General features: G+C 40.1%; 1 protein-coding gene across 1 annotated transcript; it reads left to right on the top strand.

The window, feature by feature from the left end:
• Positions 1–574: 574 nt before the first annotated feature.
• SMIM23 (small integral membrane protein 23) lies at positions 575–6,762 on the top strand. Its single transcript, XM_006864847.1, has 2 exons — positions 575–664; positions 6,550–6,762. Exons 1-2 carry the CDS (start codon positions 575–577, stop codon positions 6,760–6,762), a joined length of 303 nt encoding a protein of 100 aa, XP_006864909.1.
• Positions 6,763–13,427: the final 6,665 nt, after the last annotated feature.

The following is a 13,427-nucleotide window of genomic DNA, read 5'->3' as shown; positions in this document are numbered from 1 at the left end:
AAAGAGAAGGACTTGATGCTGGCAGCCAGGAGCCAGACTTGCAGAATGTGCCCTTTGGTTGTTTAAATTATTATATATTCCTGAGTGTTTTTGTGTACACCCCGCTCCAAAAAAACACACATAAAGGAAATGGGGAAGCAAACACTGTTGAATGATGATGCCCGGAGGAGATTGTAATCATTGCAATGGGACAATGGTAAAGTCGATGATCTCCCATGTACACTATCACTCAGTTCACAATAAAACCTAAAAAAAAAAAGAAAGAAACGCCCCCAAAATTTAAATTTCACTAAGAACTTGAAAATGGATCAAAAAAGAGATAAGAAAAGCCATTAACCTGAAATATGCTATTTTGATGCATTTCTTGCTTGTCTTTGCTTTCTACATTTATATGGGGAAAATATGAGGAAAGGGCTAAAAATCAGGGTGGTGAGATGATGGGAACCTTGCTGTCCCCCACCTCTGTGACATCAGAACTCATGCCAGATGAGCAGAGGTGGGGGAGGGGAAGGCTGCCCTCTACTTATCAGGTGGGGGTGCCCCATCACCCCCTCCAGGCAGTCTGACTAAGACCATGATGATTCAACAGGTGGACAGCAGGGCACAGCTGGCAGCTGAGCTGTTAGAAAGGAGAAGAGACAGTCACTCTGAGGACAAGAAGCAGGTGAGACCAGCACAGAGGTTCCTGCTTACCTCCCTGTCTGGACTTCCTTAGCTTCGCAGACAGATGGTGACACTCTCTAAGTCAGGAATGGGCCTTCGGAGGACAGGCTTTTTTAGTTTTGTTTCCTGCTCTAACCCTAAAGCATAGGACAGTACTTGGTATGTAACAGGTGCTCAGTGCTTGAATGAATGGAAATAAACAGGAGAATATATTCAAACTGGGGTGTTCCTGCTAAAGAGGAAAACTGAACACTTACTATCCACACACTAGTACTTCCCACCCACTCCCTCTTTCATGACTGACAATGTTCCTGAGAGGCAGCTGTCATCTCTCTCCTTCACAGATTGGTAAACTGAGGCTCAGGAAAGCAAAACTGGCTTGTTGAAGGCCATAAAGCTGGGAGAAGTCAGAGGCAGGATTAGAAAGTAGGGCCATTTGATTCCAGAACCCTTGGCAAGGTTTATCCATGGCACCCCTCTGCCTCCTAGATGGTGAGAGAGAGAGGGAGGGAAGAAGAGTCTGAGAAGGTCATTGAGCCTTGTGCACTGTGGGAAGGGCAGGGGTTTTCTTCTAAAGGTAATAGGAAATCTTATAATGTTGAAGGTTTTTAAGTTGGGTAATAAATGGCCTATCTGTATATGTTTACAATAAATGTGTTCACTCATTCATGTAATGGACATTTTCCAGGTGTTTCCAATGTACCAGGCCTCACAAGACACTGGGAGTATTGATGGGCTCACATCACACTGCAACATTTCCTAAGAGTTCCACAAAAGACAACGTTCCTAACACGAAAGACAAGAAGATAAGCATACAAAAGGCTGAATGAATCATAAACAGAATAGATCCAAAAAGAAAATCACCAAGACATGTCATAACCAACTATACAAAACCAAAGGCAAGGAAAGAATCTTGAGAGCAGCTCGGGCAAAACAAAATGTTACCTACAAAGAAGAACCAATAAGACTAAGCTCTGATTTCTCAGCAGAAACCATGCAGGCAAGAAGTCAATGTGATGACATATACAAAACTCTCAAAGAAAAAAATTGCCAACCAAGAATCATATGCCCAGCATAGCTGTCCCTCAAATACATCAGTGAAGTTAGGACATTTCCTGATAAACAGAAATTAAAGGAATTGATAATGACCAGACCAACTTTACAAAAAATACAAAAGGGTCTTCTTTGGACTAAGAACCAACAACAGCTCACAACACCCTGAGATTGTCATACATGACAACACCATCCAGAAATCAATCCAGAGAATAGTATTTAAAGTAAAACAAACCTACAAGACTGAAAATGGGGAACCAGAGGTATCAATGTATAATGAAGTCAACAACCAAGCAAAAAGAAGAAATAGTGTAGATACAGAACTTACAAATGGCAAGGGAGTCAAGTAGCTTTCAAGCTTTAAGCAGAGAAAAAAATAATAAATTACAGAGTAACCTCAAATAAAAATAATATACCTGCACATCAAAAAAAATTGGAAAATCAGAAAGATTTAATGAACATTAACACAACAGAATGAAAATTAAAAGAAAAGCCACAAACAAAATGAACTTAGTGTATAAAATTACGTGGAACATAGAATTCAGCAGCACCACAAAAAAAATCCAGAAAAATGACAACAGTCAATTCATACCTGTTGATAATTACACTGGATGTAAATGGATTAAATGGTCCAGTCAAGAGACATAAAGAACAGGAAGGATAAGATAACAAGATCCTTCAATACACTGTCTACAAGAGACATATCAAAAGATGGAGACACTCTAAATGCCCATCGAAAAAAAAAGGTTAAACAAAGTTTGGTACTTACACACAATGGAATACTACAAGATGTTGAAGAAAATGATGAATCTGTGAAACACCTCACAGCATGGTTGAACATTATGCTGAGTGAAATCAGTCAATCACAAAATTACTAGCATTGTATGAGACCAATATTGTAACAAGATTTAAAAAAAAAAGGTCTTCTTGATAAAAGAACTAATTTATGATGGTTACAGGGAGAAGGGAAAATTATTCATGGGCTAGAGGGTAGACACATGTTAACATGGTGATAGTGCAGGCAATATCAAAAAGGGAGGTTAGCAGAGGAAAGATGAAGGTAGTAGGAGGCACAGGGAGAAATGCAATCGTTAAAGTAGATAAAGGAAAATGCTGTCTACTTAATGTTGGTTGGTATATGGAGGGGATTGCAACTATGTAATGAAGCAAAGTATATGATTTATAGAATATAAAACTGATAATCTGCTCTGTAAGCCTTAACTCAATTCACAATTTAAAACATTTTTAAAAAGAAGAATTCCACTAATACGCAACTACAGAAATTTTAGAGGAATATCGTAAAACAAATTCCATGATACATCAGCTTGAGAAATACCACATACACTCGTCCCTTCTAGGAAACTGATATTACTCATTCACATAGCAAAGGCTTTGAGAAGTCCTGTAGCAAAGAAACCTACTTAGCTTTTGGTTAGTTATCACAGCATTTCCCAATTAACTGAACCGCAGAGCCTCCATTTTTTTTCTTTTCCAAAGACTTTTCAAGATATTTCAAATTCTATTTTATATAGATGAAGAATCTGAGGGTCAGAGATAAGAAATTATTTGCCATGGGTCCCAAGGCAGCACCAGTAAAAGGACAAATATCTAATCCACATTCTTCCTTTTAACACCACATTGCAAAAAATGGAAACCTAACTTCTGGTGTGGCACTATAAGATAAGCACTGGACTGTGAACTACAAGAACAGCAGTTTAAACCCACAAGCTCTTCCTTGGAAATGTTCTACAGGGTCTCTATGAGTTGAAACCAACTCAATGAAATTTAATAACAAGCTTACTGGTGAAGAAAATCTAAATAACACATGATAGAGAAGTGGTTTAAAAAAAAAAAAACACTGGAAGAGCAACCAGACCTTGGAATGATCATCAGTGCTAGGTGTTGTTAACAACCTGCAATACGCAGATGATACAACCTTGATTTCTGGAAGCAAAGAGGACTTAAAATATTTACTGATGAAGATCAAAGACAACAGCCTTCAGTATGGATTGCACCTCAATGTAAAGAAAACAAATTCTCACAATTGGACGAATAAATATCATGATAAATGGAGAAAAGATGGAGGTTGTTAGAATTCATTTTGCTTGGATCCACAATCAATATTCATGGAAGCAGCAGTCAAGAAATGAAATGATGCATTGCATTACGCAAATTTGCTGCAATCTCTTTAAAGTGCTCACGGGCAAAGAGATCGATTTGAGGACTAATGTGTGCCAGACACAAGCCATGGTATTTTCAGTTGCAAAGAAACTTGTAGTTTAAAAACAAAAAACAGTGCATAGTAATTGAACCTAATATGGCTCAGTGTTTTAAATATTCCTTAACAGCTACTACAAATGTGGAGTCCTGGTGTGACGCTGTGGATTAATGCACTGGATTGCAAAATCGGTTTAAACCGCAAGGTCGGCTGTTCCAGCTCACCAGCCACTCCTCAGAAACCCTCTACAGGGTCACTGTGGGTCAGAACCGAATCAATGGCACTTAATAACATATATGGTGGTGATGGTTATGTGTTGAGAAGACGGTTCTGACTTATGGTGACCGTGTATAGGGTTTCCAACGCTGTAAATTTTTACAGGACCAGAAAACCCCATCTTTCTCCTGTGGAACAGCTGGTAGTTTCGAAACTGCTGGCCTTGAGGTTAGCCACTATGCTAACAAGATTATATATAGAGATAGATGATTGATAGATAGATAGATAGATAGATAGATAGATAGATAGATAGATAGATAGATAGATAGATAATCATAGCAACCTTGTATAGGGTTTCCAAAGAGCAGCTGGTGAGTTTGAACCACTGCCTCGTGGTTCAAACTGACCTTGCGGTCCTGAGCTTATCCTACAGTGTCACATCAGGATACAGTGCAGGATAATGCGCTTCACTTCAAGGTCGGTTTGAACAGCAAGGTTGGCATTTCAAACTCACCAGCCACTCCTTGGAAACCCTATATAGGGTCGCTATGAGTAGGCATTGACTCAATGGCACTTAACAACAACTTAAATATATATGTATATAATATTATGTTGGAGTCCTGGTGTGGCACTATGGGTAATGCACTGGAACACAAAGTTGGTTTGAACCTATGATCAGCAGTTGAAGCTTACCAGTCACTCCTCAGAAACCCTATCCAGGGTCACTATGGGTGGGAATTGACGCGATGGCACTTAACAACAGCAACAATGCTATGCTAGGAAAGAAGTAAGATTTAAATGCAATGATCTCAATTTTGACATTAAGAAGCAAAAGAGAACAACTACATCCCAGTTTAAAAGGCCAACAATACCAAATTTTGACAAGAATGTGTAACAACTATAACTCTCATGTTAGCAGAAATATAAAATGGTACAAACACCTTGGAAAACAGAGGTTGCTTCTTATAACATTTAACTTGCATTTGCATTTCTGGATATTAACCCTAGAGAAATGAGACTATATATCCACACAAAGATTGTTTATTAATTTTTGCAGTAAATATGTAGATAACAAAACCTTTGTCATTTCAAAAATCTTAACATACAGTTTCATGATATGTGTTCATCATGTTTCAACCATCACCTTTATCACATAAAGATTTTTATACAAGTGTTCAAAGCAGTTTCATTTATAATAGCAAAACCCTGAAAACCACCAAAAAGGCCATCAACAATAAATTATTCATGCAATAGATGACAATTCAGCACTAAAAATGAGCATACAGAAGCATCAATGCATCTCAAAAACATTATAGGGAGAAAAAAGAAGGTAAACATAAAAGAGTATCTACTATGGATTCTGTTCATAAAAAGTTGTAGACGAGGCAAAACTCCCCCAAAATGACAGAAAGAAGTATTGTGCTTCCCTCTACTGAGGAGTGGGACAAGAAGGGAATTGACTGAAAGATGGAAATTATAGAATATGTTCATTATCTTGGTTAAAGTGAAAGTCCACAGGTGTAAACATCTGTGAAAACTCATCAAATTATATAGAAATGGTGTAATGCTTGTATGCAAATTATAGTACAGTGAAGGTGATTGTTTAAAACCAAAAGATGTAAAATTGATGTGAGAAGTGAACAAGAGGGCCTTCTTTCGCACAAGGGAAACCATAAAGTGCATGTCAACAAGTAGCAGTTTTATAATAAGCATGTATGATTTCAATAAATAGGGAAAAAAGTTACACTCTAAACACTACCTTTATAATATCACATGCATGTCTCTATGTGAGGGGAGCAGGGAGTGTCTCTGCCCTCCAGGACCTTACCCTGTCTCCTCTCCCTTCTTGCCCCCAGTCGCTGTTGGCATTGCTGGTCCTGGTGCTGTACTTGAGCACGTGGATATCAGGTGAATAGTCGGGAGTCTCTGAGAAGGAAGGGGCTGAGTCCATGTGGAGTGGGGAGAGGTATTCTGGATATGGTTGCAAGCCAAGGAGGCCTCCAAACTTTCCTTCTTCTTCCCCGCTAAATTCCACTCCACAGACCCACTGTGTTTATTTCAACTATCGCTCATTAGCTCTTATTAAGAGGTGGTGCTTTTGCCTCTTTCAGGAAGAAGTTGGGAGGTGGCAGAAAAGATCAGAGAATGTAACTACCCCCAGAATACTGTGGCTACCCAGGTAACATATTTAGTTAGGCATGTACTAGAGGAGACAACAAAGTTGGGGGAGGAAATCGAAGGCTTCCCAGAGGAGGTGTCATTGCCGAGCTAGGTCTTGAAGGATAAGTAAGAGTTAGTCAGGTGGAGAAGGTGGGAATGGGGTCATGTGCAAAGGCTCAGGGAATTTCTCAAAGCCACATGAAAAAACTCAAAATATAACTTTGATGTCTGCCTTTCAGGAGCTTGAATACCAGACCAATGACCACTCAGAAGTGCCAATAAAGTTCATCAGACACTGGTTGAAGGAGAGCTTACATGTTCTCTTGCAGAAGCTAGAGGAAGAGCTGCGTGAGCTAGAGCAGCTGGTCCGGGACCTGGAGGAGGGGCTAGATACCCTCCTGGGAGAAGCATACCTGGAGAAGCCTTGCTCCACCCTCAAAAAGCACTTGTGAGGGGCTGAGGCTGGAACCTGGAGTTGGGGCAACATGGGAAAGGCGTTGCCAGGAGATCCTTAATTAGGTGTACAACAATGACAGGACTGAGGCAAACAAGAAAATAAAGTCTTTGGAAAAACTAAGTCTGTTGTTTGTACCACTGCTGATTTGTGAATGCTGATGCAAACTGCCCCAGGAGCATGCGGACCTGCAGAGATGCAGTCACTCCTATAAGACCTCCTGCAGCACAGTGAGAAGAATACGGCTTCAAGACCCTTCTCAGCCATGTACTAGCACTGAGACCTGGGGCAAATTCCCTTCATCTCACTGAGAATCAGTATCTGCGTTTGTGAAAATCAGAGAACTAAGCATTGCCTCTTATGGCAAATGTCCACATATAAACACAGTCTGACATATGTTGTTGTTTGTTATGAAGTGCCATTGAGTCGATTCTGACTCATAGCAACCCTGTATAGAGTTTCCAAGGAGCAGCTGGTGAGTTTGAACCACCAGCCTTGCAGTTCAAACCAACCTTGCATTTCAGCGCATTATTCTGCAACACCAAACCAGGACTCATAGAACCAATAAAATTCAGTTGCCTTTGACTTAATCCCATGTGTGTCAGACTCGAACTCTGTTCTAATGGTTTGCAAGGGCTGATTTTCCAGAAATAGATCACCAGGTCTTTCTGCCAGGGGACCTGTGGGGGGACCCAAATCTCCAACCTCTAAAGTTATCAACTGATCATGTAAACTATACCACAATTCAGGGACTTCAAAGCCAGCGGTTCAAACCTACCAGCCACTCCTCAGAAACTCTTTACAGGGTCTCTATGAGTCAGAATCAATTCCATGTTGCTGTGACTCATAGCGATCCTGTAAAGGGTTTCTGAGGAGCATCTGGTGGGTTTGAATTGCCAGCCTGTGGTTCACAGTCAAATGCTGATCCTCTAGCTCCACACCAGTAGTCCAACAACATATAGTTGATTGGTTGGTTGGTGGGTTGGTTGGTGGGTTGGTTGGTTATGTACCGTGGAGTTGGTTCCGATTCATAGCAACCCTGTACAAGTTTCCAAGGCTGTACAGGAGCAGAAAGCCTCAACTTTCTCCTGCAGAACAGCTGATAGTTTCAAACTGCTGACATTGTGGTTCACAGCCTGATTCGTAACCACTATGCTACCTGTGCTTTATTGACTATGCAAAGGTTTTGAATTGTGTGGATCATGACAAGCAATGGACGACATTGCGAAGTATGTGTATTCCAGAATACTTTTAATTGTGCTCATGAGGAATCTGTACCTGGACCAAGAAGCAGTTGTTCGAACAAAACATGGGAACACTGAATGGTTTAAAATTTAAAAGGGTGTGCAACAAGGTTGTATTCTTCCACCATACTTATTCAACTTGTATGCTGAGAAAATAATCCAAGAAGCTGGGTTCTATGAAGAAAAGCGCATCAGGATTGGTGGAAAATTCATTAACAACCTGCGATATGCAGATGATACAACCTTGCTTGCTGAAAGTGAAGAGGACTTAAAATATTTACTGATGAAGATCAAAGAGCACAGCCTTCGGTATGGATTACATCTCAATGTAAAGAAAACAAAAATCCTCACCACTGGACCAATAAACAACATTTTTACCAATGGGGAAAAGATTGAAGTTGTTAAGGACTTCATTCTTCTTGGATCAACTATCAACACTCAAGGAAGCAGCAGTCAAGAAATCAAACGACGTAGTGCATTAGGCAAATCTGCTGCACAAGACCTTTTTTAAAGTGTTGAAGAGCAAGGATGTCGTCAGCTTTAGGACTAAGGTGCATCTGACCCAAGCCATGGTACTTTCAATAACCTCATATGCATGCGAAAGCTGGACAGTGAATAAGGAAGACCAGAGAAGAATTGATGCCTCTGAGTTATGGTGTTGGAGGAGAATATTGAAAGTGCCATGGACTGCCAAAAGAACCAATTGATCCGTTTTGGAAGAATTGCAGCCAGAGTGCTCCTTGGAGGCCAGGATAGTCAAACTTCGTCTCTCATACTTCAAACATATTGTCAGGAGGGACCAGTCACTGGAGAGGGATATCATATTTGGTAAGGTGGAGGGTCAGAGAAAAAGAGGAAGACCCCCAACGAGATGGATTGGCCAAGTGGCAGCATTTATGGACTCAAGCATGGCAACAGTAGTGAGGTTGGCTCAGGATTGGGCAGTGTCTCGTTCTGCTGTGCATAAGGTTGCTATGGGTCAGTACTGACTCGATGGCACCTAACAACAACAACAATGCTACCAGAGCTCCTTAACAACATATAGTAGGTACCCAATAAATGGTTCCTTCTTTCTCACTTTCCTTTTCTTTTTTGCCTGGAATTTTGCTGGAGGACACTGGTTGTAAGCATGTAAGAATTATGTGGCAAGTGAACCAACCCTATAATAATAGCTTCAAATTCACAAATGCATTGAACTTGTGACCCAGAATCCACTTAAGGGAAATTACCCCTTACATACTTACACATGTGTGAAATTACATAGGTGCAACATTACTCACCCTAGTTCCTTTTGTAATAGCAAAAAATGGAAACAGTTCAAATGTTATCTATCAATAGGTCACTGATTAATAAATGATGGCACATCTACACATGGGGGTCCATAAAAGAAAATGGAGAAATAGTCCTTCTACTGAAATGGAAAAGTTTGCAAGTTATATTGAATAAATTCAAATGTAAACAAGGGAGCAAGGGATAAAATCTTTATTTTGTTGTTGATGATAAAGATGCATGAAAAAAAACTCTAGACAACTATAAAACTAAGGATGGAAGGGATGAAACTGGGCAGATGTGTGACAAGGCTGGAAGGAAATTATTCACTTTTCATATTTTGTTTTAAACTGTGACTGTTTTACCTATTCAAATACTTTTTAAAAATAGAATTATTTTTGTACAAGCAAAAATTGTAGTGTTACTATGATGAAACTATGAATGACTTCTAAGATTTTTAACCAGGCCAAGAAAAAACAACTTTCTTTCAATTAATTGGTTTTTATTGAATAATGTGAATTTTATCTAGGAGTTTTCCTTTTGCATCCAGAAAATTCAGAGTTCAAACGTCTATTATAGAAATTACATTAGCCTCATAGTTTCAGATTATTAATTTTGCCTTTTCTGGGACATTTTGTTTTCTATTTTAATGATGTTATCATATATGCATCATTTACCAGGATCACCTCACATGTTTGGAAAGTTCCATTTAAAATAATATCAGAGACCATCTGACTTACAGGAAATGGCATAGCAATAAGCTTTCAAGGAAGAATTCATCAGTTGCTATTTGGGATGTGTCTGAGGCTGGATTCTCGAAAGAAACAAAACCAGTGAAACTTTTATATATATATATCCTGGTGTAACAGGACTATACAGGTCACTATGAGTCAGATCTGACAATGACACTTAACATGCACATACGAGGGTGAGTCAAAAATTATCCGCACTCCAGCTATGTTAAAACTTCTGTTGGCTGTACTGTCTTATCAGTACTTTCTGCTCAAGGTCACTGTTGTGCAGGTGTGAACATTGACATTTACAAACAAAATTTGGACCAATACTCGAAGGAAGGTAAAAGTTTCTTTTTAAAAAATTGATACTGGTGATGAGGTGTGGATTCATTGCTACAAGCCTGAGAGTAAACAGCAGAGTATGAAATGGAAACATCCTCAATCGCCGACCAAGAAAAAGTTAAAAAGTCAACCATCAGCTGGAAAATTGACATGTACAGTTTTCTGGGATTCTCAAGGACCAGTATTGGAACATAATCAGGAACAGGATTCCATTATCAACAGTGTTCATTCATTACAGTGCTCACTGAAGAGCTGAAGCCTAAACTTCAAATTAAACACAGAGGACAGCTATCCAAGGACATCATGATCTTGAATGACAATGCATGTCCCACACCTCTACTAACGATTTTGACACTGCATAAACTTCATTTTGAGATGTTAAAGCACCCTCCCTGTCATCCTGATCTTGCTCCATCAGATTTTTATCTGTTTGGTCCCCTGAAAGCAGCCTTTTGAGGACAAAGATTCACCTCTCATGAAAAAGTGAAGACAGCAGTGCATTTGTGGCTCACAGCTCAGACTAAAACATTTTTTAATAAGCAAATACAAGAGCTTGTTGACAGGTGAACAAAGTATATTGAAAAGCAAGAAGATTATGTAGGAAAATGATGTATTTGTCTTTTCTAAATGGTAATTAATTCTATAGCCAAAGTGCAGGTAATTTTTTACTCACTCTTGTGTGTGTGTGTATGTGTGCAGAGATTTATCTGAAGGAAATGGCTCACAGGGTTGTAAAGGCTGGCAATTCCAAGTCTGTTGGTCACTTGTCAGCCTGTAGACTTCTACTGACTCATGTAACTATAGGGGCTGGATAACCCAAGATTGGCAGGTCACATGGCAGGCTGCTGGCTGAGGAGGCAAATGAATCCAAGATTGGCAGATAAAATGTCAGATTGCCAAATCACAGACTGCAGAGGCTAATGATTCCCAGGATTAGCAAGCAATACTGAAGAGCGCTGCTCCAAGGCCGCAGAACCAGAGGTCACATGACAAGCCAGATCCATCAAAAAGCAAAAGCATTTTTCCAGAGTGTCCTCACATATGGGAAGCAGGCCAGACTCCTGAGGAAACCCCTTTTCAATTGATTAGCTGCTCATAGCAGACCTTATCATGAAAGTAATTATATTATATGAGATCTCATCATGGGGAACGGCTGCATCCTAACTGCCAAACCCCTGAGAATCTTGGGCCAACCTCAGCCCTCACAGGATGGAAAATGCCTTTACCACAATTTTCCTACCTTGAATATTTGTCAGGGGGTGGAATCAGAATCTGTTTTGTTCTGTTTTCTGATTTGCAGCCATGTCAACAAGAGTTCTATAAAAAGGATCTGACTGAGAGTTTCTTGAATTTGTTTTCACAAATTGCCATATGTAAAAGAGTAGAAGCAGATGAATCTACAAGCCCAGAAATTCCAAGGATTGCCACCTACCAGAAGCTGAAATAAGCCCTGGTGTGGCACTATAGGATAAGTAGTGGATTGCTAACTGCAAAGTCAGCAGTTCAAACCCACCAGCCACTCTCAGAAACTCCATACAGGGTTGCTATGAGTCAGAACTGACTCCAGGACACACAACAACAACATATCACACAACAACAACATATAGTGCAATTACACACTCAAAATCGTCTTTAAAGAACTCTCAAGGATTAACTTTGCCTGTATACAAGTTTAGCCTAATACAAACTTTAGACTTTAGCCTCATCTAAGTTTCCATCCTAGTATATCTGCAATGTGTGTCTGTTGTTCTAGTTGGCTCAAACTCATGGCCACAGAACAAAACATTGCTGGCTCTGTACCATCTTCATGATTGTTGGAATGCTATGGACCAATTTGCAGTCACTTTGCATTTTGGGCATCTTCCAACTCTGGAAGTTCATCTTCCAGCCCTATCCTGGACAATAGTCTGTTATAATTCTTAGGGTTTTCATTGACTCATTTTTGGAAGTAGATCACCAAGCCTTTTTTGCCCAAGTTGTCATAGTCTGGAACCTCCACTAAAACCTGCCCACCATGAGTGACCCTGATGGTATTTGAAATTATTCTGTTGTCAAGCAAGCACAGTGTGACAAACAGGTGATAAATCTGCACTATGCACATAAAAATTGGGTGACATGGAAAAAAATAAATAGATTAGAGATCCTGGAGGCATGAAACCACCCGTACGGACACTAGCAGAGCCTTTGAGTCCAAGAGTTAGCATCTTGTGAGTTCTTGAGCACTATCTCAACCCTCACAGGAGTAGCCCATGTTTTTGTGGGTCCCCAATCCACAGACAGCTAGTTACCGTATTTGACTTGGCCACCCTCTGGGGCTCTGCTTCCCTTTGTGTGTTGGTCCCACCCTTCCTGCCTCCAACTGGCTTTCTCACCCTCTATTCTGAATATCTCTTCTCTAGCTTGAAGCTTCTGCTTCTGACTCCTCATAACTCTTTTTTGTTCCTCTTCCTTCGCCCTTTCTCACAACCCTCAGATGTCTGCTAACTTCAAGACTCATCACATTTTCCAGGTCAAATGGTGTGCAGTCAGGAGGTATGGATGGGATGGTCATAAGGTTGGCCCATCTCATTACTAGAGTTTCCTATGCCAAGCCAGTTTTAGTGCCCTATTCACCTTTGGGTTGAACGATTTTAGGGTGACCATTCCAGATCCAAGTTGTGTGAGATATGCTCAAAGATCAGATGGATCCTAGAGGTCAGAAGAGAGATTGAGAATGAAATGGGAGACACTTGACTACCAGAACTGCCATAGGTAATGGATCAGCCTGGCCAAGCACAAAATGAGACACTCTAGCACTGGGGGAATATTTGCCTCTCTGCCTTCAAGTCCTGGGTGTGAAAAGTACAAATCACATACTTAGATAGATAGATAGATAGAGATACATACATACATACATATATACATACATATATATATTTATTTAAGAATGTGATTTGTGTTTTTCACACCCAAGACTTGAATATATATATGTATGTATAGTAGCGTGTTGTTGTTGTTAAGTGCCGTCGAGTCAGTTCCGACCCATAGCGACCCTGTACAGGGTTTCCGAGGGTGTAAATCTTTACGGGAGTAGA

Source organism: Chrysochloris asiatica, unplaced genomic scaffold (assembly GCF_000296735.1).
Source record: "Chrysochloris asiatica unplaced genomic scaffold, ChrAsi1.0 scaffold00071, whole genome shotgun sequence".
Lineage (NCBI taxonomy): Eukaryota > Metazoa > Chordata > Mammalia > Afrosoricida > Chrysochloridae > Chrysochloris > Chrysochloris asiatica.
Note: the sequence above shows the minus strand (reverse complement) of the source record. Positions and strands in the feature narration are given on the sequence as shown.

What these genes read in the sequence shown, in the direction of transcription:
- SMIM23 (XM_006864847.1), top strand. Translation starts at nt 575, where the DNA reads ATGATGATTCAACAGGTGGACAGCAGGGCACAGCTGGCAGCTGAGCTG. An exon ending in ACTCTGAGGACAAGAAGCAG is followed by an intron (nt 665 to 6,549) that starts GTGAGACCAGCA and finishes TCTGCCTTTCAG; the next exon opens with GAGCTTGAATACCAGACCAA.